At 31.9% G+C, this 26,219-nt stretch overlaps 1 protein-coding gene across 1 annotated transcript in view; it reads left to right on the top strand.

Moving 5' to 3' along the window:
• Window positions 1-609: 609 nt before the first annotated feature.
• Window positions 610-26,219, top strand: part of LOC124359207 — a 29,789-nt gene continuing 4,179 nt past the window's right edge. Inside the window, exons 1-8 of the mRNA XM_046811766.1 lie at window positions 610-3,587; window positions 5,951-6,166; window positions 8,736-8,853; window positions 14,409-14,510; window positions 15,876-16,038; window positions 16,876-17,134; window positions 21,339-21,571; window positions 21,925-22,116. Coding sequence (XP_046667722.1) covers window positions 1,025-3,587; window positions 5,951-6,166; window positions 8,736-8,853; window positions 14,409-14,510; window positions 15,876-16,038; window positions 16,876-17,134; window positions 21,339-21,571; window positions 21,925-22,116 — 3,846 coding nt within the window. The 5' untranslated portion in view covers window positions 610-1,024. The remainder of the gene's footprint in view (window positions 3,588-5,950; window positions 6,167-8,735; window positions 8,854-14,408; window positions 14,511-15,875; window positions 16,039-16,875; window positions 17,135-21,338; window positions 21,572-21,924; window positions 22,117-26,219) is intronic.

The following is a 26,219-nucleotide window of genomic DNA, read 5'->3' as shown; positions in this document are numbered from 1 at the left end:
GAGTTAATAAAAATGTACTTTTAGACCTTTAATATATATGACACTTTTAAAACACATATTCTGTCAAACATATTCGGTAAGTGCATCACAATTCAAACCCAATTTACCTCAGAAAATTAGAACAAGCTGGTGTGCAACAACATTGGTTTTAAAGAGCAAAATTCCACATGGACTCAACATCAGATAACTTAGCAAAAAACGTCTAAATTTGAAATCAACGTATAGAAGAATTATTTAGTTCATGTCATCTGTATTTATTATCATATATTCACTATTTATTTACTTTTGTTTGTATTATGTTCTCTTATATTTTATACAATTTTATGCCCCTGAAGACGGGTTTTACCGAAATATAGTGCCAATTTTTTAAAAACAATTTTATTTGTACAGTTATTCACTAAAAGTAATAGCATGCTAACATACATATAAATGGTCTAAAAAGTACATTTTTACTAATAAATTATTTATTTCATAAAAATTAAAGTAAGTAATGAGACTACAAACTTGAATCAATAATTAAATTTTGAAGACAAATTACATATGGTTTCATGTTTTAAGTTCCAGGCCCTGCACCCGAAAAACAATGATTGTCACTAGTTGAGTTGTTTATTTGTTTTCAAGCAGTCTGTCTGTCACTTTGGTTGTGCTATGATTGTAACCGAAATTTTCTTTTTACTTTGCATACAATCAAGTGTTGACGAAACATATGCCGATAACTTAATTATTGGACTAAATAGAATGTGAATTAAAAAATAATTTAGTTTATAATTTATGTGAACAACGTAATCATTTATAGACGAACAGTGTTTAAGGTTAATATAACCTTAGTATTTAAAACCATTTTAGCTTAAATAATTCCATTTTAAAATGAAACAGTATATTGATAATTAACTATGTTCTTGAATTAGCCATTTGTTAGTGTTGTGTGATACATTTATATAATACTCTCGTGGAATTGATTGTGCTTATAACATGTATGGCAGTTTGTGAGTATTATGTTTAAACAAGACCTAAGACAAGGAAAATGTCAAACTTGAAAAGTAATAAAGTCAGTAGCTACACACAAGTTGAACCAGAGTTTGTGGATAGATCTCCAGATATCAGAAGCATTATTGGTCAAGAGAATAGTGATGAAGATTACTTGTCTAATCGTTTACAAGAAATAAATTTAAGAGAAGAAAGCAAGGGCATTAGGCCACCATTGGTAGGTCAAGCTTCTTCTTCATCGAATGATAGTGTCTCCTTACCATTTGAAAGAAAAATAAGTGATCTGGAAAGTAGTCATACTGAAAAAAGTAGCCCAGCTAATCAAGTAAAAACTGATACGTTTTTGAATCCTAATGTTGAGGTCGAACAAAGTAATTTGAATTTTATTAGAAGTACATATGTATCAACTCCATATATGTTTACTCGTGATGACTTTATGAGTCAGCGGCCCCCAGAAGGATCATCAGACCAACTAGGAACTGTAATTCAGCCCTCTGATAATTTTGACTTTCCAAGAGTAAGATCATCATCATCAGTTTCAAGTGTGGCGTCTGGCAGGCCTCTAGAATGGGATAGTGGTGCGGATGTAGGTTATAACCAAATTTGTAATATTGGAAAAAATGATCCTGGCATGAGTACTATTGAAAGGATTGCTCTTGGCTGTGGCACAAATTTGTTAGCAAGATCAGATCCTGAAGGAACAACTGGACCAAGTAGGCAACCTCAAACTGCTGTTTATAAGGCAATCTCCTCTAAGAATCAAGGTAGACCTAACAATAAACTAGGATTTCCTAATGCTGAATCAACACCTGTAGGTACATGTGTTACTAGCAATGTTAGTCCTGATAACATTAGTGAAGGTGTAATATCACCTATAGTATATGACGCTACAAATAAAGTACTTAAGGATAGGGATATTTATCCCTCTTCTGCTTCTGAAGGTGAGCATTTTGAAAATCAAATATCACCATCAATATCTCACAAAAATTCTAAATCAAAGATTCCTCTGTTTCCAGAAATAATTAATTCTTTACTGCTGTTACCAACACAAGAAGCTCAGAACCAATCAGAACTTGTCCCAAATAATGTATATCAAGGTAGTGTTCAACTAAGAAAAGAGGATGTTAAGATAAAAAATGCAAACACAGTAATTAAGAATAATAAAACTGAACTGCTTAATTTCAATTCCAAATTAAAACAACAGTCTTCATATATACCTCATGAAAACAATGCAATTTTTGATTGTGAAAATAAAAAATTAAGTTCATCTTTAGAAAATATACATTTAATTAAGGATACATCCGAGGGTAAAACTCATTCAAAAACATTGCCAAGAAGCCAAAGTCAAATTGCTATATGTACTGACATGTTAGTTCATGGGAATATTGAAACTGCAAATTCTATCAACATTCCAAAATATAATATGGCTTTACACAGTTTGGTTCAGTATAACAAATCAGCATCTTCATCATCAATTTCAACTGTTGTACACAGAAGAGATTCCCCTAAGCACATGTTTGTGCAGACATCAGTTTTGAAACATGAGTCAGTTGGTGTTCAAGTAAGTGAAGGTAAATATTCTACCAGGCATAGTGTTATTGAGACTGAGGACATTGACACCCCACATTTGCATAAATTGAACTTGCTGGACCACTATCCTCAGAAAAGTAACTATTTCCATTTTGACTCAAAAAACGAGAACAACAATTCTTTACCTAACTATATCATTGCATCAAAAAGAAATAAATCTAATGAACCAATGGTTCATTCTCATGATGGAGTTATGTGTAAGGGTGCTCACAAAAAAGTTCCATGCTTAGAAAAATTGAATAGGAAGCCTTCAGAACATGTAAATTCAGATTTTGGTTTTATGCCTAGTAATTTTAATGTTGCTTCAAACACTCACATTGATGGAAATCGGTCTCCTGTTCATGATACATATGAGACTAATAATAAGAAATCAGCTTTCTGTGCAAATACTATGGACAGTGTTGCAAGTAGTATAAAAAGTGGGTGTTGGACTGACAAACAGTCCTCTGTAACTGTCGAAGATAGAGTAAACAGCTTTGAATATTTACCAGGTCCTGTTTATGAAAATAATGAAAGGCAACAAATAATAGATTCCCGTGGAACTTCTTCAGTTTCTCTTCATGATCAATTGTCCAACAATGAAACACCTGATGAACAAAGTAAAACATGGAACAGTTCTGCTAGTGTGTCAAGCACGTTGGAAAAAGACGTCCAGAGGGGTGTAGAAATAATTTCTGATTTTGTAAAAGGATCATGTGCAAATAATACAGCAATGAAAAAAAAATTAATTAGAAGAGTTGTTGAAAAATTGATTTCAAAAAATTACTCAGATGATAAATTTAAACCTGTGGAGTTGCAGAACAATATACCCTGGGTTCCTTCAAAACCACCCCATCCTATTGAAAGAAATGGAAGGGAAACAAGGAGATCTGTGAATAGATCAAAAGTTCCTTGTGAATTTTCTTCAAGATCAGAAAAAAGCGGAAGCACAAATTTATCATCTGAATGTTTTATACCTCGACCTGCAGCTAGCAGTACTTTCCTACCATCATCTCTCAGAGATAATTCAGGTACGTTTATAGGTATACTCAGAGAACATTTAAAACATAAAACTATCTGCCAAAATTTTGATATTTTCTGTAAATTGAGTTCAGATGTGTCACCCAAATTATGAATGCTATTTGTTCCGTGACCACTTGGTACTATCATGCAATAAGTTCTCTTGTAATATAGTTAGTTAAAGTACCATATTTTTAATAAAAGACAAATTTATAAATATAAATTAAATTGCCTATTCAAATTTTGGTCAAAGCTTGTGCCTCGTCAAATTTGGAATTTTATTTTGTCTATAGAAACAAACTTTTATTAGATTACCTGGTGCCAGGTTGTCTGGGAGCATTAATCAGCATACCACCGTGTCCAACTACACATTGTACATTGTATTACCTCTACAATGACTTAAATTATAGGTTACGTATCATATAGTTTTGATCTCAGCATAACCAAACTAAATAAACTGGATACCAATGAGTATCAAAGGACCCACCAAAATGTAATGAAAGTCTTACAAACCAATTTAACATAGTAACTTCATAATATGTTTACTAGTTTATGTTACATGATAAAATGCCATTTGATTATACTTAGTTTATTTACAAATTTGTTTACTCTACGATTTATTGCTGTCATTACTGTTACCCATAAGACCTGATATAAAAGTGCTAAATTTTTTTAATTATGACATTCTTAATAATTAATAATGCTGTCAGAAGATACTCACTCATAAGGAACAGCAAGAGTAAGGTTTTTGGAAGTCTTTGCAACTTTTTGTAGTATACAATTATAAGAGCTATGGGGCAGTAATTATCTACCTGTTTAGCTGGTTTTCCAGGCTTCAGCACTGGTACTATATTAGACCTTTTATAAGCTTTAGGCAAAGAGGCAGTAATCAAAATGATGTTATTGCTTTGAAGAAGCCTCCCTCCATCAAACTATTGGACCCGAATGTTTTGAAAATTTCATATTTCGTCTACACATGCAGTTTTACTTGTTTGTAAAACACTAACAACATCAAGCTCTTTGTGAGTAAACGGCCTGAAGATTTCAACTGGAACATAATGCGATTTTTTAATTTCATTAAATGTGTAGAAAACAGGCCTATCTGACGGCTGTCATTTGGGCCTGGTTAATGTGTTTGCTGTTGTGAGTTTTTGCAGCAGAGACCAAGCCTTATGGCTACTGTGAGTAAAGTTCATGTTTTCTAATGTTGAGACCCAATTTTCTTTTCTGACATCATCAATCAGTAGGTCTGCTTTGTCAGAATTTCCACTGGTATTAAATTCAGCGTAAATATCTTCACACTTCTTGCTTCATCTTGGTATGTAGTCCTCCTCTATACCCTCTTGTTTTGTGTATTTTAGCTGTGAATAAATCATATTCCTTAACTAATACAAGAATGAATCAGATAACCCTCCTCCAACCTGGATTAAAGGTTGGTTTCTCAATCTGCTGAAACACCAGAAACAATAAATTTATTGTTTAGTGAACAAAATAAAAGGAAGAAAAGATGGAAAAGGTTTTGGCAAAAAATTGGTTTGAGAACAGGAAATAGTAGAAATAGTGACATTGCTCTTTTAAGAACCCTAAGACAAATTTTTAAAACCCAGACAAATTCAAGAACTATCTTAAGCTGAAAGTATTCGTTGTTACCTTCGTAGTTTGGCGAAGCTCCTCGTTATGAAGTAAGTCACTCTCCTGATGTATCCGATAACCACTGCAGAGTACTTTCTAGCTACTCTGAGACTGTAGTGCGCATGTGTGGACTACAGATATACCTTCATGATGGTAGGTGATCAATTGCTGTTCAACGAGCAACAATGTTGCCTAATGTATAGGAAGCTTAACACATGTAACCACTTTGAAATTTCCTTGTCCAATGCTTGCCACAAACGTATACTCTGGAATCATTTGTGCAGTTATAAAGATCAAATGCATGCATTTTATGAATTACAAGAATATCAACATTTTCCTCTAGTAATAATTTGCTAATTACTCACACTCCGTCCTGCTTAAACTTGCTTAACACTAAGTTGACACATGTTAATTGAAAATCTCAGTTTTTAAACACATTATTATTTAAAATAACATTCTAGTAAAGCAATTTGTGACCAGAACAATCCATTGTAATATTTGCACATTATGTATTAAAATATAAATTACATAAAATAATTCATGTTAAAAAATGTTTTTTATACATTCATTACTTTGTTATATATTAGCCTACTTACCTTGGATTTGGATGAAACATGAACTAATTTTTTATGTTACAGTTTTTTTGAAAAGTTAGAAAAAGTGGAAACATAAATAAAGGTATAATTGTTACCTATTCAGTTAATATACTTAAATTTATAACCTAGTTTGTCATTTGTTGCAGTTAAGGAAAGTAATTCTTGTACAACAGAAACGACACCAGAAAACACACCCAAAAACAGGAAACCACCACATGCAGTGGATGCTAATGTCAAGATTCTTGAAAACGGATCTGTTTCAAAGGAATATGTGGATTCTTCCTCAAGTAAACAATCGCGCAATAGAAACTATAGAGGATTATCAACAAAAACTGAAAAATTAACTGAAGAAAAACAAAAAAGTAAGCATATAGTGTTAATTATCAAGAATGATTTAGTTGAATAGATAATAAATTTCGTTCTATAATGCCTATTGAATATTTCTTTATTGTACATCTATTTTAATATGTACGAATAGATTTGTTTTAAAGTCGACAAACACTATAAACAGAAGTGTTATTTATAAGATGGTGATTTTGGTAACATTCCAATAGTTGAAAACTTACTTTTAGCATGTTTTTCTTCTGTGTTACAAAGAGTGAAAGAGTGGACCTACATAATTCCAAAGGAAAGAATAGGATGTACACTAGGTAAAGTAAACTATTTTAACTATCTTTAACAATTTGTACACCAAATAAAATTTAACTTTGTCATCTAAACACTAAATTAACTTAAAAAATAACTTTCTTTCTTGCTTAAAGCTATCTTTTATTTTATTTTAGGCTTAAAAAGAACAAGAGAACTTTAGTTATTATGTTCACTGTTATGTATTATGTTTAAATCTATAAGTTTATTGGTCAAAAACACACACCATAAGTAGACGAATATTTGATTATCTTGATTTGCTTCTGTTGCAGTTTCTCTTAAATTTTCCAACAGCTTACGATGACGTTTCAGTCATGTGTGGAATAATTGTTTTTATAATACTTAAAAATATGTATCTCTCAAGATGTGATAAGACTCACATATACTTAATGTTTCATTCCAGGCGGTTTGTACATTTTAGAGATTTTAGCCTTCTCAATGGAGTTATTTATAGTATTGCTGATCTATAAAATAAAAAGGCACATCCTATCCTAATAATATTATAAATATGAAAGTGCCTTTGTTTGTTTGTTTTGCTTTCATGCGTAAACTACTCAACTGATTGTACTGAAATTTTACATGGACATTCTAAGGGTCCCAGGGATGAATATTGGTCTATTCTTATTTCAAAAATCCCTCTGGGCTATGCCCCACTGGTCATCAAATAAGTGAAAAGTCCTATCTTAGTCTCTAAAGTTCTGAAATATCAATTGAAAGAGCCTGTAAAATGTAATTAAATGTTCTGTGTAAACATTGTTTTGTGACAGCACAACCATGTGTTTGATTAATTTAACCACTGTTTTCAATTTGTTTGTACTGTGTAAATTGTCTAAGGAGTAACCATTAGTTTACACACTGTTTTTAGATTTCAGCGATTAGGTAAGTATTCATCTACCTTAAGAAATGTCCTAAAACATAAGATGGTTGGAGTTTGTTTCCTAAGACTCCCTTTGAAGCAGTCGGCTATACTAGATCCAGTTCACTAGACTGTGCTTTTGAACTAATGTACAAATTCCAGCTCTAAATCTTCTAAAATATTAAAAATATTTTTCAGTTTCAGTTTTTTTCAGTCACTTGAACTCATAGTGCCCATACAGGTGCAAAACCTACAGATTTGCGAGTGAAGCCGTGGGTAACTGCTAGTAAGATATATTTATAACAAAGCATTATATACAAACACAGGTGCCTAATCCTTTTGAATGAGATTGACAGTATATTATTGTCTAAGTAACTATGCTGGTCAGTATTGAACCCAAGATTCTTTCATAGTGGCAGTGATTGTAAGAGGAATGGATTAGGGGTCATTCACAACAGTGTGCAGCACTGCCTCTGCACATTGTTCATTTTAACATATCTCACAATATAAGGTTTAGACATGCTACAATCCACTGCCTTTATTTTATTGTCAATATAATCACATTGTACTAGTTCTACAATCAGCTAAATAACCAATTACGCTTATTGTGGCATTTGGTAATATCCGTATTGGCTTATTTTAATTAGTTGTGTACAAGTAAAGTAAGTGTCGCAAATACGTAGGAATGTGGATATATACGGGGTTTCTGAAAAACAATGCCCAGGTTTTGAATGACCTTTACTTAAAAACTATTCAAAATAACTAAACGATTTAAACATCAAATTAAAGTTTAAAAAACTAAGTTTTGTTTTTTGTGTAGCATAGGAGGAAATGCTTACCTTGGCATTCACAGAACAGCTGCACGGTGGCAGTCCGCTATTGATATGGTGCAAAAGGCAGCACATTATAGTTTATAGTTCGCAGAATTTAAATCGTTTGTTAGTGTGCAGCACCAGTTTTGAGTTTCGTATCAAGGTCAAAATTCGCCACTGGTTTAACCAGTTTCGTGACACAGGAAGTGTGTTGAAAGGACATTTAATTGGTCGGCCCAAAAAAAGTGATGCAAAATCTACATTTCACACAAGTGGTTTTGTTAATCGTCACAATTGTCGGATATGGGGTTCACAATGTACAATTTTGAGATTCACAACATCACTTGTTTCTGGCTGGCCAGTTGAATATCCTTTCAACACTGTGCACATGTGTGTAGAACACAGCCGCCAAGAACGCTACAAGCTTTTAACAAAATTGATGTTTTTGCTTATTATTTCTTTTTGCAAGAAACAGAAAATAAATTAATATATCTCAAAAAGGGAATAAAAAAAAAATATGTCTAGATGCATGCTAATTATATCTGGCCAAATTTTCTTCAGCCCTGTAAGGGTTAATTTTGACAAATAGTAAATATAGATGTTCATGACTATGTACAGGATCATCCTCCAATGGACGTAGTGATTCAGGGGCCCTGGCACAATACCTCAGTATGGAGCGGGAGATACAATTGTTTTCAATTCGTTCAGAAATAGAACGTCTCAGTAATCTTAAAGAGTAAGTAAGTTACTTATACTAAAAACTGTACAACTGCAGGAAAATAATTTGCATTTATTTTATAGATTATTATTCAGCAAATATTTTAAAGCTTACAGATTTGTGATTGACAAGCAAACCTAAAACTAATTTGTTGTTAAGCCATGAATCTTCTTACAACATTTGAATTGGGTCCACACACTGTAAATTTATCATAATAAATTATAAAAAAAATGTAGAAGAAAATAATCCTTGAAAGGACCAAATTCATATTTGTAAACAGTTTTCATGCTGGATAGCATTAAATTAGCCATAATCAAAACATTTGTTATGCTCATATTTGCACACCATAATGGTTTAAAAATAATCCAAGACGATGGTAAATAATGTAGGACTACTTAAATTTAAACGGATGTGATTGAATACTAATTGATTTTCTGGAGAAGTTCTGTATAAATTCATTACTAATACTGAATTAATCTTGAATCTGTAGTATATTCCATTTTGGTTAGTTAGCCAGTCAAACCATATAGGTTGGTGCTATGTTCGACTAGAATCAGCCAAGTTGAATTGCCTTAAGAGTCTCCAGAATTTGAGGGAATCAATAATAAGAAAATTTATAACGTTAGTATTATAGTTGTCAATAGATTACCATTTTTTGATTTGTATAAAAGCTTTTAAGAACAAATGTTTTCTCAAAATCATACGTGTATTCCATCAGTTTACTAAATCTATAAGGTTGTCTAACATAATCAGACTTTATTCTATTATCTGAAAATAATTTTATTTAAGGATTTAAAAATCTTTGTGTGAAGATTGTCTAAAATTTAGTAACTTATTGTTTAATTCTACAGATATTATAAAAAATAATATAAACTATTTTATAAAAGCACACGTCTTAGATCATCCTATGTAAATCCTTTTTCACAGATTTTGGCATTTTGAGATTTTTAAATATTTATATTTTTAAGGCATTTTCTAAAAAATCAGTTGACCATACAGTGAGGCTCCGGAAAATAATAAAATTGTTACAGATGTGTATGACTTTGGAAAAGTTATTTAAATTCAGTTTCAAATTATCTATCTGGCAAAATGTATCTACTTACTTCAAGAAAGTCATGAAAACTATATTGCATAGATGTACTGTTATAAAGTAGTTTAAAGAGTAAAGTAGAAATATAGTAATGTATAATAATTTTAATTTACAATTTTTTTACTAATATACTTTTTAATAGATTACTATTAATGCTGATTATTTTAATCAGTATTTCATTCATTTTTATTTATCATGAAAAGTAACGATAAGTAGAGCAGCTCTGTGCGCGGCAAATAAACTAGGCAGTACCGGGTGACAGTACTGTTAAAAACTCAGCACTTAAAGGATAAAACAATTTTTTTATTAAAAGTTATGGAACTTTTAAAATATTATATAACGTTTTGCATGAAGTCCTAAGTTTCTAATTAGAAACAAATGGTAATAATGGTACACTAACAGTGTTGTACTTAATAAATTTGTCAATTCAGATTTTATAGGTTAGCATAATTACCAAATAATGCTATTCTTAGTTTTACCTGCAATGTCTTGATATGGAAATATTTTTCTACTTAAAAAACCATCCAGATTTGCTTCCAAAAATTTCGTGTCATTTTAAATGTTTCAAATTTCTCCATTTGAAAATGGTTAAATTTGTAGCCTATTATTATAAACATTATTCTCGTTATGGGTTGTTTGAATATTGTAAATATTTCTTTTGGAAAAATTTGTACTTTGTGTTGAAACCAATTACACATATCAAAGACAGATTGCTGTACAGAATATTCTAAATCAGGGTATTTGTTTTCTGTTTGAAGATAGATTGTATCGTCAGCAAATAGAACAATTTTTTATTTAAAATTAAGAAGTAAATCATTTATAAATAATCCAATCTCCCTCCAAAACAGTGTAAAATACTTCACCTCATTTTGACTTTGTGATATCTCAATTTCAGATAAGTATGAAACAATAAATTAGAAACTTCTTTAAAACTGTAACATTCCAGTTTTTCCGTAAGAGGTCATGATTCTAACTGACAAAGACTTAGAAGTCACAGGGGTAAACATTCACAGAAACAACAGCACAATCCAAGTAATTGGAGTATACAGGTCCCCAAACGGAGATGAAAAACAATTTCTTTTCCAAATTTGAAAAACTTCTGACTGACATGACAAGGAGGGGATCGAAAATTTATCGTCATGGGAGATTTTTAACATTGATGTCCTAGATATCGATAGTCCCTTGACGAAACATTTCGCTGAACTTGTTGGGGTCCTTCGGTCTTGTCTGTTCAATAGACACACCAACAAGGATTTACCGGCACTTCAGCGACTGCGATAGATAACATCATATCAAACTTGACTGACCTCCGGGTGTCTGTGATCAACACAGCCATCTCAGACCACTATGGCCAACAGGCCATTGTCAGTGGTCTCAAAACCAGCACGGGACCCAATCATACAAACAAACAATCAGAAACACAAAGCCCTCAAACATTGCTCTTCTAAAACTCTTTTCTTTCGAGAGAGAGTTGGAACTGCCTAAATTTTTAGAGATCCCGTTGAATTACAATTCAAAAAACTTTGAAGACACTTTTTATTTTCCATCTGAAAACGTGAGCTGTCCCCTAAAAAACAATCCATCAAAAGGGCTACAATACAAAAATGTGTGAATGGATTACAAGAGGCATTTTGGTTTCAAGGGAGAAATTACGTTTTTACTCTGAAATCAACAAGCACTCGAGTGACGAGGCTTTCAAAATTTTTTTTTACAAATTACAAGCGGATTTATAAAAAGGTGATCAGAGCTGCAAAAGCATATGACGTCACCAAAAAAAATTGCTCACGTTCAAACAATTTTTCAAAATACGGCATGGGCTATCATTAAAAATAAAAGTCCCACCCAACTGAAAGACAAATTGAGCTTCAGATTGGAAAACGATCAAGTCAGCGATGCAGCCAAAATCGCGGACGCTTTCAATAATTTTTTTTGCCTTGGTTGGTGCTGACCAAGGATTCAGTCCAAAGCAGCATTCAGCCACATTCCACTTTGGTAAGGAGCCAGCAGCTTCTATGGCTCTGGCTCCTACTACAGAAGAGGAAATTGCCAGAGTGATAAGAGATCTTCCTTCAAAAAAAATCAAACGATTTAAATCATGTTTCAATGTGGCTTCTTAAGCAATGTGCACAGCACCTGTTCAGGCCGCTTGAACATTTGATAAATCTCTCTCTCCGCTCAGGAATATTTCCATCCTCTCTGAAAAAAAAGCCAAAATCACCCCGATATTCAAAAAAGGTGACCCCAAAATTAGTTCAAAATTATCGTCCCATCTCAATTTTACCAAGTTTTCAGTAAAGTTTTTTGAAAAGATCTTCCTCAGTCGACTCTTGAATTTTTTGGAAAAAACACAAACTTACTATCATCAAACCCAGTTTCGGTTTTCCGAAATGGGAAGTCGACAATAGACGCAGTCGTTGGGCTGGTCGAGATGATAGTAGAAGGAATTGAAAGTCATAGAGACACACTTAGTGTGTTTCTTGACTTATCTAAAAGCATTTTGACTGCGTTGATCACAACACCCTAATTCACAGACTGGAGTATTACGGGGATACGAGGAGTGCCACTCTTGTGGCTTGAATCGTATCTCAGTAATAGAAAACACAATTCGTAAAAAAATTTCTGACGTACGGTCGGAGGGGGGTGAGCTGGGTTGTGGTGTTCCTCAGGGCTCCATTCTCAGTCCGCTACTCTTCCTATTGTATGTCAACGATGCTGGCTCATCTTTGCACCAAGGACGAATAGTCCAGTATGCCGATGACACGACTCTCTGTTTCAAAGAAAAAATCAAACACACAACTTGAAATGACAACATTCACTGAGCTCAACAACTTAATTCAACATTTCAATGAGCTCAATCTTTAAAACAAACCCGTCAAAATCGGTGTTTTGTTCAATTTCGTTTGCGGCCGACCGTCTCTGATCAAAGTCCTATAGTGATGTTGGAGGAGACTGAGATCGAAGAAGTCTACTCGACTAAATTCCTTGGAATACACCTTGATCGAGGGATTGACATGGGATAGTCATGTAGACAACGTTTGTTCAAAATTGTCCTCAGGCATTTATGTTTTGAGGCAGCTATCCAAATACTGCCCAACTCAGGTACTGATGACGGCGTACTATGGATTGATATACCCCCACCTGTCATACGGAGTGGTCTTGTGGGGAGGCTGTGCAAATACACATTTCTCTAGAGTGTTTACACTCCAAAAAAAAGCCGTTCGAACAATTGCAAAACTACAATGGAGAGAGTCGTGCAGACCAGCATTCAGAAAACTGAAAACTGTTGACATTACCTGCCTCTACATTCTAGAGACGTCTATGTTTTTCAAGTCAAAATGCAATCTCATCAGAGGTAGTGATATACACTCATATGAGACTAGAGGCAGGGACAACTACCGAACTGGGAGACACAGGACGGTAGTACATGAGCGCTTGCCTTCTCAGGCAGGAGCTCAGTTTGTCAACAAACTGCCAAATTTCATAAAAAGTGCCGCAATGCCTAAGGCATTTAAAACTCGTCTGAAAAAGTGCATTGCTCTCAGAAGCTTTTTACAATACAGACGAGTTCATGGGCACATGTTTGGGTGACCACATAATTGGCTGACTGACGCTGGTGCTAGAGTGGGAAAATTCGAATAAATGAGCAGTAGGATGGATGGAATTAATTGTATGTACGAAAGTAACCTAGATGTAATGTATGAATCCAAAATTTTAGCTTATTTTCTTCTTTGACAATTGCTATAACATGTACATGTTCTAAAGCAATAAAATTATTATTATTATTATTATTTACACAAAGGTCTTGTGTAAATCACAGATGACATCAAGCACCCTCCATGATTCATCAAAAACCTCTTACACTTATGAAAGAAGGTCAAAAATTGCCATTTTTGTAGACTTTCCTCTCTGAAAACCAAATTGTTTGGGGCAAATAAGGTTGTTTTATTTCAAGTATGTTGCTATTGATTGTACACAGTCTTCTCTGTAACCTTGTAAAAAACTGGAAGAAGTACTATAGGCCGATCGATAACATTCTATTTCTCCAGTGGTACTTGTCTTAAGTAATGGTTTTACAGCTGCATATTTAATTTTTAATTCCCTCAAAATTTATTGTTTTTAAAATTATATAAAACAATATGACATTTGGATATCAGATATTAATAAATCATTATCAATTAGGGAACAAACAATGTCAATGTTGTTTATTACATTTATTCAACACTCCACATACCCATGTTGCTGTCAGCACAGAACTTCTACTACATCAACATTGATTTCAGTTTCTAGTACTGATCCAAACTTATTTATCATAGAAGTTAGTATTATGTATTGCTCTTCTTTTTTACACCTGTTTGCGTATAGTTACATTGTATAGTGTGTTAAAAAGGTTTTTGTTGTAAAGGATAAAAATAAAATTTGCTGAATTAAATTAAAACCTTTTTTAGTATGCATATTTAACCATTTTTTTTTTTTTTTAACTTAGGTTGCTGGAAAAACAAGAAGATCTAAAAAAAGGTATACAAATTTTAAAATCAAGACAAAGATCACCCAAAAAATCGGTTTTGAAAGACAGAAACACTAACAGGTAAGTATTTTTACCTTTATTTTAATTAAAATCTCAGAGCACACTGGAGTTAATTTAACCCTGAGCTGACAGTGGCGGGATATCCTAAGCTAAAAGTTGTCATTTAACTGGCATTGATGTGAGGTCTGATTAAGTACTTTCATATTACATAACTTGGATTAGTAAATATTATCCAATTATGATAAAATGTGTATGGTTACAAAGAGGAAGAATCAAACTTCTTATGAATACTAGCAATATTTTTGTTTTATTTTCCACTATAGGTGTGGTTTCAGCTGGTTGTTATAACAGCTGTTACAACATTTTTTTCTTGTATTGTTGAAAGATATTGTTTCAAGATTGATTTAATTTAATTGTTAGCGATTGGTTGAATAATAGTTCCAAGTTTCAAACAACCTTTATTCATTTAATATTGTAAATTTCATTACAAATGAATTTCGTCATCAATACATTTTACTGAGTCAAATTAACCCTTTCAGTGCCTATGTCCGGGTTACCGAACCTTTTAAAAATATGCCTAAAGTGATTTTTACTGATAGGCTTAAATCTGAATTTACCTGCTCCATTAAAAAATATATCTAGAAATGTTATTGTATTCTGTATCGGTTTTAGAAAAATTTCGCTATCCACAAGATTAATACATATAATAACCTTTAAATAGGTTGCTTATTACTTATTACTTTTATAAATTTCTTTATTTCTTGTGGTTCTTCCTAAATTATGTAATTGAATTGTATTTTTTTCTGTAAGCTCAAGTCTTATTAAACCAGTGCAGTTTGCTAGTATTTTGTTATCTAGTTCTAACTAAGAGAAAGCACAGATAAAAACAATGAATAAAGCTGCTGTAAAAGTACTGATGTCATTGTGTAGTGCAAAATTACAATCATCCTCCACAACAATACTATGATGTTTATTGTGTTTTCCCTATTTATGGAAAGTCTGGTTTAAACTTCAAACAATGCTCCAAATCCAACTTGTTATACATAATTGTGTCATAAATAAGCACATTAAAATAATATTTCGTTTGAGCTTTTTTTATCCCTTGTTTATTTGTATACTTCAGTTTAGCCTGAAATAATTATTTGTTATATATGAAAGTACTACACGTAGACAAGTATTCAAATCAAGGTTCATAACTTGATAAGCTGGGATGCTGAACATTTGGTTAATGTCATAATGAAATGGAAAAAAAGTAGATAACAAATTTAACTTAGTAAAAGGAGTTTTGATGAAAAATGTGTCCAAAAAATCTATTACTATGTCCGTACAATTTTGAATAGCATATTTACATACAGCATTCCAATTTTAGCATATTTGATTCTCCGTCATAAAAAAAATACAAGTTCAGGTTTACAATTTTTCTAGGTATGTTGGAGGTAAAGCAGAGTCTAGAATACCAGAAGGGATGAGGAAAGACCCTAGCTCTAAATCACAGGATTTACACAAGCCAACATTAAGTAGTTGGTTAGAAGATGTTATGGCAGACTCCAAATCAAATTCTACTGTACCTTCAGCTGTTTCAACAAATGTATGTTCATCGCCTTTATTTTCTACAATTAAATTAAGTGTTGTACCATTCGTAATGGGTTTGACTAACTGTAACATTTCAAATATCTAAATTAATCCCAGGTAACCAAACTGACTCCAAGTACCCGAAAATGTCCCAAGTATCTGAACCAACTCTATGTGTCTGAAATCATTTACTTCTCTGATCTTGAGTCGGGTAGAACAATAGCCACAATACTGAAAAATTCTATCACAGATATTTGGTAATAGTTCTATGTTTAATCATGTTTCTAAAGATTATGTATGTACTCGGGGACGGGATTAAGACAATCAGTTCTGTATAACATTGATTTTTTTTATTTTTAGATGAAGTTTTGGAACTTTATTGTTGATTTGATTGTGTTTTTAACTAGTGTGTCAAATATGTTACCCATCATAAGTTTACTATTGAAATATAGGCTCTGAATTTGCTGGAAAGGTTAATCTGCAGTTATTGTACTTTTTCAGTTAGACTTAGATTGTAATTTTAATATAAATATATGAGTTTGCAACTACAGTAAACACATATCATTTCTATTACAAAGAAATGATTATTATATAACTAACTAGTAAGTAACATACATTTTATAGATTTTATCAGTCATAATACTTATTAAATAATTCTTCTATCAACAAATTCAAAAATTTAACTTTTAAAACTTGCAATTGATTGCATTACTATTATGCTATCAAACTGAGGGAATTTTTGTTCACTTATTCCCTAAAATAGTAATACTGCACCTTAATGTTCTTGCAATGTAACTATTACTGTACATAACATTTGTATTAGCTATAGACTTTATAATTTAATATTTTACAGGACTTGGAAGGCTGGACCTCTCATCATTATAAAAATGAAAACGATGAAAACATAAAATCATGTATGAAAAGAAAAAGTAATCATAAAGTTCAGAAAAGTAACAAAGGAGTTTGTCCAGACGATAAACAAAGTAAAGCTATCTATGACGAACCTTATAGAGGAAGGACAGAGGGGGTGAAACAGCCCAGATACCCGTCTACACCTTACCGCCCAAGAAACAAGACTCGCCTGGATGATAGTATCTTCATAACGGACAAAGGTAATGGCAATTACAGATTTATCTCGCTACGTTACATCACATTAGTGTTCTTCAAAGATTAGTTACAATTGTTCAATTCAGTTACTTTTGTCAATGTAACCTACGATCGTATTAATAAATACTCAATATTGCATAAGTTTAATTGTGGTAAATAAAAATTACAAGCACCTCTTTTAGATGAAAAAATTAGGACTTGCTACATTGCTTCCAAAATAGATTAATAATGAAATAAAATTGTATCTAAAGGTGGGCTAAATGATTCTAATGTTCTTTATAATTTTGCCTACAAACTTAATCAATTAAAAAAAACTTTAAAATTGACTTCCCTTTACATTGATGTTGACTCACACTCGCGGTGTCAGCATTAGAAGGACTATATTATAACTTATATCCATTTCCAACTGGCCAATAAGACATTATCACAGGTAAATTACTTTACTATTTAAAAATTTACTTTATACTACATTCAAAATAGATGTCTCACATGAAAGGGCTAATTTATAATACCAAAAATGTAAATTTAACTTACCGAGAACTTGCTCGGACATTTTTTATATATATACAGGGTGTTTACAAAAGGCTGTCACAAACTTCTGTGAGCAACAAACATTTTGTCTTTTCATAGACATCAGGTGTTTAACATAGGTTAAAAATCTTTTAAGCTATACCAACTATTTTTAAATTTTTATAAGAATTTCTGTACCGGTACTTTTTCTAACAGAATCCGTCAACACATAAGCGAGCACAACCACTTTAAAGATACGCTTGCACAAGCCTTGAACAACAACTAACTGATAACTCTAAACTGTGATATATTTGAAGGATTCGTTGAAACAAGTACCGTTGGAATTGTAATGAAATTCCTCAAATAGTTGGTATGTAGTACATATTTTATTACTACATAGATTTTTTAATTTAACTATAAATATTTTTAAGACGCCATTTTGCTAATATTATAAATATAACACAATTATTTGTTTTTATTTTCCTCATATCCATTCAAACCTACGTGCCAAATTTGGATCCCTTAGCTTAAATAGTTCTAGATATATTAGTTTTTTAATTTTAAAATTACAAAATGGTGGCTAGCGGCTAAACAACACATTTATCGACCTATATGTATCAGTCACTTTTTGCTTGGAATGATTACTATCACCCACAGAAGTATGTGACACGCTTTTGTGAATACACTGTATATATATATATAAAATACTACAACGATAAAGCTCAGTAAAAGAAAGGGGCTTTATTTGATTTACTGTATTTACTTTCATATTTGAATCATCAGCGTACAGGCAAAGGTTCTTTGCAATATGTAAGACAGTATCAATGGCATGTTCAGAGGAAAAGTTTCCAAAAAAATAACAGTTGAGTTTGTTTTTGGAACAGTACATGAAAAATATGTTCTGAATATCATTTGACAATACAATTTGACAGTGCAATTGATTTGCAAACACTCAGCAAGTTCCTGTATAGCTAGTTTATTAACTCATATTGATAATTTAATATTTTTCTCCTGGAATCTTCCCCATGAATACGAATTTGTATATTATAAAGCCACTATTAAAAAAGGGTAAAGCTGGGAAGGCTGAAAACTTTTGTCCGATAGCTCTGCTTCCTGCTTTCTCTAAAGTAATAAAATCATGGATTATTTGTAAAAAATAATATTACATATCAATATGAAATATTCATGAATTTATTAGCAATAAAATTGTCAGTAAATAATGTAGATATATGCTTTTAACTCTAGAAGTAGTGGTAGTTTTTCCCCAGTTGTCCGGCCATTTTATTGTTTTGTACCCGTACTTTACAAATTTTGTAAAAAATAAATTGCTAGTTTAGTTTTGAGCTTCCTCGTCGTCGACAAACATGGCTTCAGATTCCATGAGTTGTGTGTGCAACAGTATTAGATTCCAGATGCTGCATTAAGAGGAAGGTGAATTAGAGCTAAACTCGACTATTTTAAGATGTGTGGTAGGAGTGTTCTATTCTTTGCTTAGTCTGTCAATATTGGAAGTGTTTCTTGAATATGAAAGTTGTCTAGAATAACCTTAGTCTTGTGGGTGCTCGATATGTTTGAGCTTAATATTGTTAAAACTTTGTTAAAATATTGAAAACCATAAAATATTTGGCAGAAAAGATTTGTTCACTGCTTGTTTTGACATAACAAAGTGTTTGTTCAGCGAAGAGAGAAGAATTGGACTCAGTTTTGTTATTACAAGTGCAAAAGGATCAATAGAAAACATTTAAAAAAATAGAAGGAAGAAATGTACATACATTTTTGTATTTTCTATTGTCATCAAATAAAATTAAAAGTGTATAAAAAATATTACAATACTTCATATAGATAAACATATAGTCTTAGGTAGAGTGTTTTAAAAATCACATAAATAATGGTATATAGTAATTCTACAAATGATTTATAATCCAATTTATATTATAAATTCAAAAGTTTATGAAGAATGATGTTAGCATTTTTTATATTCAATTACACCAAATCTACTGGACTAGTTAATTTTTGCATATTAATGTTTGCATGTTTCTTAGATATAAGAGTAAAAAAATAGACATATTTTTATTCCACAATAATACTTTTATAAAATATTACTCTAGAATTTTGTATTTGTTTGAATAAAATACCATCTGCTATAGTGTGGTGCAAATAGTTATGGCAGAAGTATTATTTAACTTTTACCATATATTGCAGCAGTGACAAATTCAAACCATTTAGTTTATTATAGATACTTGAGATTAGTTTCCTTTGGCTTTGTGGGATGATGTATAAAGGGTGTTCACAAAAGGATGTCACAATGTTCTGTGGGTAATAGTACTCATAATTTAAAACACAAAATATCATATAAACATACAGTGACCTATATTTATATGACAACCACAGAAGTTTTTAAACACCCTGTATACAGTAGATGAAGGAAAAAGATTTGGAGGAACAGGTACTAATATAACTTAATGAACCATTCTTTCTTTGATTACCATTTGAGAAAATACATGATCATAATAAGTTCTTGACCATTGTAAATGGAATCAAAAAACAATGTACCAGACAAAAAAAGCTTTTTTAAAGTAGAAAATCATTGAGAAGGTAGTGATTCCATTGTTCATTAAAGAAACATAGGATACTGATTGGGTGTATAAATATATATATATATATATATATATATATATATATATATATATATATACCTCAACTGTGGTGATGGAAATGTAATTTATTTGAACCAGAAATGCTCTTACAAACGCAATGATAATAATAACCAGTTGCAATTTTGCTTGACATATGATCCTTTTAACCATAAACACTGGAAGACAACCATAAACACTGGAAGACAACCATAAACACTGGAATACCTACTTGTTACACACCTATTCCCATTTAAAATCATCAGAGGATTCCATAACATTACGTTATAAATATTTTCCAGAAAGACTAGGAACTTTATTATTCCAAACTAGACTAACATATTTCAAGTGTTACTGATATCATTAGAGCTTATCTATAAAATATCATATAATGTTGTAGAGATATTTAATTTCACTGGTACTTGTAAAAATGTATGCATGCTCCATGCTCCGCCTTTAGGGCTTTAAAATACTGCTCTTTAAACTTAAAGTCAAATTATTCGAAAGTGGACCAGGTGATTGGAATATCTTCCAATGACTATTATTAATAACAGTAGTGTTAGGCATATAATTTATAAAGTATATATCTATTATGTCCCAATTGCTCAGCAGGAAGCAGTGAAGCTGAAGGTAACTGTTAGTATAATACATGTGTACTTGATATATGAACAACACAAGTGAAACAAAACACCAGTTAATTTTAGAGGTAAAGAACATTAAGACATGTACAATTGTTAGTAAACAAGTCTGAAATTGTGCAACACTACTAGTTTGAAAATTAACAGATAAAGTGACATAAGTAAAATGTTGTGTAGAGAAATTTTTAAACATTACCTAATCAAAACTTCATACACCTTAGACCACCATAAAAAGAAATCAGGCCACTCTGTTAATTAAATCTATCTAGCGACAAGCCAAAGATTTATATGGTTACCTTCAGATAAAGAATCAGAAAACAGAATGAAAAAAGTGACACCAGCGTCTTATCTTCCTCTTTCACCTCATCATTTTCCTACATAATACTGAAAATCTATTCTATAGTGTTAAACTACTTATGGTTTGACAGGCATCACAAAGAAGAATGTGGAAACTGAGACCCTGGATACAGTGGGTGTGCAAACTTCGGATTCTATACAACAATTGCCAGTGGTTCACCCAAACTGGTTCAGACACAAACACAAACAGTCCCAGAACTGTAGTGACAGGGGTAAGACTCATCAACAGGAGAAGCAGAAAGCCCCTATTGGCTACTGTATAACCTTCGAGCCTTCACCCAGACCACCGGACAAGCTAATTAATGTAAGTATTCAATTGCAAGTCAAAACAGTTTTAGAGTCATGTTTATTGATAAATCCGTTTTAAGGAGAGTTTTGAATCTATTTTTCCTTTATCAGATCATTTAGTGTTGTTTTTTTAAATCCACTGTATTGTTGATTGTTGTATCAATTCCACAGGGACAAAATGTATTTTTACAATTTTTTAACATGTTCTCATTAGTTAAAGATCTCTCTAATTATTATTTACAAAGTTTTATATTTTTCTCTTATCAGTAATGTATAATCAAATTGTTTAGAGCTAAAAGAAAATGAACTGTAACGTGATCTTATCCTCACTTCATTTTTGGTAATTTCTATAAACATTTTACTTGTTAGGAGCCGCAGCCTCTGAAAGAAGTACGTATTCCAGTTCCAATGAGTGAACCAAAACAGAGGCCACCGAGACATCTAAGAGCGGGAGTCAATAGACGAGAATGTGAGAGTGCGAGAGAAGTGAGGGTGGAGAGTGACAGTGGCACAGAGACTGCCACCAGTCAGAGTGATAGTGACAAACAGCCTATTTCTAAGGTGAGTCAGTCATCTTTCCATTGATTGTAATATAAATGTAAAAAAGTGGTGTTGAGGTAGATTCTTTTATCAATTTATTGCGCTCCCATGTTTAAATCTAGAAAACACGAGGGGTGAGACATGCCTTGATACAGTAGTATAGTTTCTATGTAAAACAAAGTTCTGTAACTTGTAATATTATTGAACCTATTATATAAAACCACACAGTTTATGCAAATTTTCACACAATTGGTGCTACAAACTCAGGTATAAAAAAAGTATGTCAACCAAAACCATTAGAACGATAACGCCATATGCTATTGAGAATTTTAGGGAACATTTGATTCAAGTTGACTGGTCACAGCTAAAACGTTTTACGCACGTAGATGCATGATTTGATTATTTCAACTTTGTTTTGACAAGCACTTGTAATGTGTGCTGTCTTTTAAAAAATATTAAGTTAGATAATAGTTACAATACTAATAGGTTAAGTAGTAAATGGTATACAAAATAATTGGAATATATTAGGAAAATAGTACTTGTATTACATGATAAGCTTAAGAACAGTAAGGCTGCAGTTCATGAACCACAATGTAAAAACGTGTACACAAGAGCAAAAAGTCTGTATAGATCTAAAATTTAAAAAAAGAGAAAACATTATTCAACGAGAAATATACTATGAATCCAATAAATAAATGTAAAGATGCATGAAAAATAATTAACTCAGAAAAAGTTTCAAGAAAAAAATCATGAAACTTATATTGACCCTATTACTTTTAATAACTTCTTTACAAATTCAGCTTCTCATATAATCAATACTTCTAACCAGAACAATGACAATAAGCCTACTCTTGAATATTTAGAGAAATACGTAATAAATAATCATTTTAAATGGAAACAATTTTTAAATTAGTTATGTTTTATATTGTACATCTAGGGCAAGCACCTCAAAAAATGAGGATTATTATGGGTTTTCCAATGCAATTATGAAAGACATCATAGATGTAATATTAGAGCCAGTAACCTACTTATTTAACCCTCTAATTGGTAAGGGACGTCTGAGACGTTCTATTTACGCCGCCGTGACGTGGCAAGCGACGTCTTAGAAGTCGCTTCACATTGCCGCTTATTGCTAGGCAACCGATAATTATTTTTACGCCTAGTTTGCACAGTTGCGTTCACCACTAAATTTCAAATACATTTCATATAGTATCATCAACATCACGATGAAATAATCAATGGTACTAACTGAAAAAATCCTTGTGGCAAAACTAGCTGAGTAGGCCTACGTGACTGTTTCGTTTCTCTTGGCTTGTAATGGTCGTTTGTTTGTTGTTTGTGTTTTAGAATATTTTACAATGGATGTCAATCTAGGAAGTAGTAGTATACGTGATATATTACAAGGTGAAGAAAGTTTAGGTAGTTCAGATGAAGAAAGTGATTTTCCTGTTGAAGAGATACCCGATAATATTTCATTAGCAGATATTGTAAGTGAATCAAGTGAAAGTGAATCAAGTGATAGCGAATCAAGTTTATCTGATTCTAGTGTACCCCTCATACAAAGAATTCTACGACAACGTAATTGGGTACGAGTGTTTCCTCCAGAACCAAATAAAAATATTGAAGCTAAATTCAGAGTGAGACATCCAGGTGTCAGAAATTGTCCACCTAGAAACTTAGGTAGGCCTATTGATTATTTTTATCTATTTTTTACTGACTTCATTTGGAATCTCATTACCAATGAAACCAACTTTTATGCTGCTAAAAAGATAAGAGATAAAAGAAATTCTGGTGAAATCCGACAGTTTTCTAGGCTGAAAGATTGGGTACATATTTTGGTAAATGAAATGAAATGAATCAAAGAGTGTGCATCATTTGTGCGAAAGACCCTAATGTGGAAAGAAAAAGAAGTGTTTATTGGTGTCCAGGGTGTACTGCGGTATTCACCCTCTTTGTTACCCTAAACTCCAGCACTTTTATAGGCCTTACACAACAGAGAGGAAAAGGCAAGCAACTTCTAGCGATTCTGACTAGAGAAAGTGTTTTTTCTTGATTCAGTTTTTCCCATATAACTTTTTCAGTGTTGTAAATAGATAAAATGTTATTGAAGGTTTTTTTGTTTAGAATTAAATTGTGAATAAAGGTTGCATTTAACATAATCTCCTAGGAATGACATTTTTAAAGTTACAGAACGTAAAAATGAAAAGTTTGGTGGAGAAAAAAACGTTTTTTCGAACATTTGTGTGGATATCATAAAAAAAGGTTAAGGTATGTAAAAGATAACTATACTATGTTATTCTGTAGTTTATTACGAAAAAATTGATATATAACAAGCATTGCTCATATTGGAATTTGCATTTTATTTTTAAATTATAAGATAGTTCTGCTTGACTCTGAAAAATAGCCCGCCATTCCAGCAACATATTACCGCCACTTAGAGGGTTAACAAGATGCTAGAACAAGGAACATTTCCTCAGGCATTAAAAATAAGAAAAGTAGTTCCAATTTTTAACAAAGGGGTAGGACTAACCTCTCTAGTTATCAACCAATCTCCTTACTTCCAATTCTTAGTAAAAAATTTGAGTTTTTTATCAAAGAACAATTGTATAACTTTTTTGTTGTAAATAATCTTTTTTTGTCCTGACCAATTTGGTTTTTTTCCCTAAGTTTAAACACAGTAAAAGCAGTTGAAACTGTAATAGAACAGGTTATTTTGTATTTTGAAAATAAAGTAATTGCATCTACTACCTTAATTGGCTTAAGTAAAGCTTTTGGTTGTATTCCTCATGTTCTGCTCTTAAAAAAGCTACATTTTCACAGCATAAAAAAATAATGAATTAAGTTTATTTTCATAATATTTACAAAATAGGTGGTGGTTGGTCTCACAAAATAAAGATGTGCCTGGTTTCCAAAATGTTTTACTAGGAGTACCATGAGGCTCAGTACTCTGTCCTTTCAACCTGGACACTAAGCTTACCTGGAAAAATCACACAGATATTCTTTGTACCCGTTTATCCAGAGTAATTTTTCTGTTAAAAAAACTCAAAACTTGTACTAGCCTCACATTGCTATTAAAAGCGTACTTTGCACTTTTCCACTCACATCTTCTGTATGGAACTCTCCTCTGGGGTAATTCAACTGGTGCTAAGGAGGTTTTTTCTATGCCAAAAGAGAGCTTTACGCACAATTTTCAATATAGCCTTTAGTGACTCATGTAAACCTTTTTTTAAAGAACATAATATTCTTACTGTACCTTGTATGTTTATATTTCAAAGTTTAATGTTTGTTAAAGAAAATCTTGAAACACTTAGTCTTAGAAACTCTAGTCATGATTATTCCACCAGATATCGAGACCTTATTGACTTAGAATACGCTAGGCTAACTAAGACCCAGCACACATACTTTTATGTTGGTGTAAAATTATTTAATAAGCTACCTTTAACGGCCAAAGATGTTCCTTGCACAAAATTTAAAAATGCTTTGCTCAAATGGTTAAGACAAAAAGCTTTTTATACAGTAGACGAAATGCTTTCTTGTAATGTAGACAATTTATTCTTTTAGTTTTTATGCTTTGTGACTTGTACTATTTACCATAAGTATGTAGTATGTATTGTTTTATTCTTTAATGTTGGTGTTATACTGTGTATATGTATAAAACCATCTGATGACATTGTCAATGCAGTTATTGTGGGCCGACAATAAAGATTCTTGATTCTTGATTCTTTCTGTTTGTTGTAGCGAGAAATGATTTTTCATTTTATATGCTTAGTAGTTCTGTGCTATATGTAGATGATACAACCATTTTAAATAGCAATAAAAGTCTGAAAACTTAAATTTTAGAACAAGATCAGACAATGGCAGAAGCTATTGAGTGGTATAAAGCTCACCTCTTGGTAGTAAATAATAGTAAAACTGAAAATTTAATTTTTACTCTTGATGGAAACTGTGTCCTTAATAGTTAATATACAGAACCTGTTAAGCTATTAGGATTATACATGGATAATCGATTAAATTGGGATGCTTTCTAAGTTTCCTATGTAAATCATTAGCTAGGGTTACAAACCTTATCAGGAAACTAAAGTACAGTATAAACAATAAAATATTATTGAAAAAGAAAAATTTTC

This window comes from Homalodisca vitripennis, chromosome 4 (assembly GCF_021130785.1).
Source record: "Homalodisca vitripennis isolate AUS2020 chromosome 4, UT_GWSS_2.1, whole genome shotgun sequence".
Taxonomy (NCBI): Eukaryota; Metazoa; Arthropoda; class Insecta; order Hemiptera; family Cicadellidae; genus Homalodisca; species Homalodisca vitripennis.
Note: the sequence above shows the minus strand (reverse complement) of the source record. Positions and strands in the feature narration are given on the sequence as shown.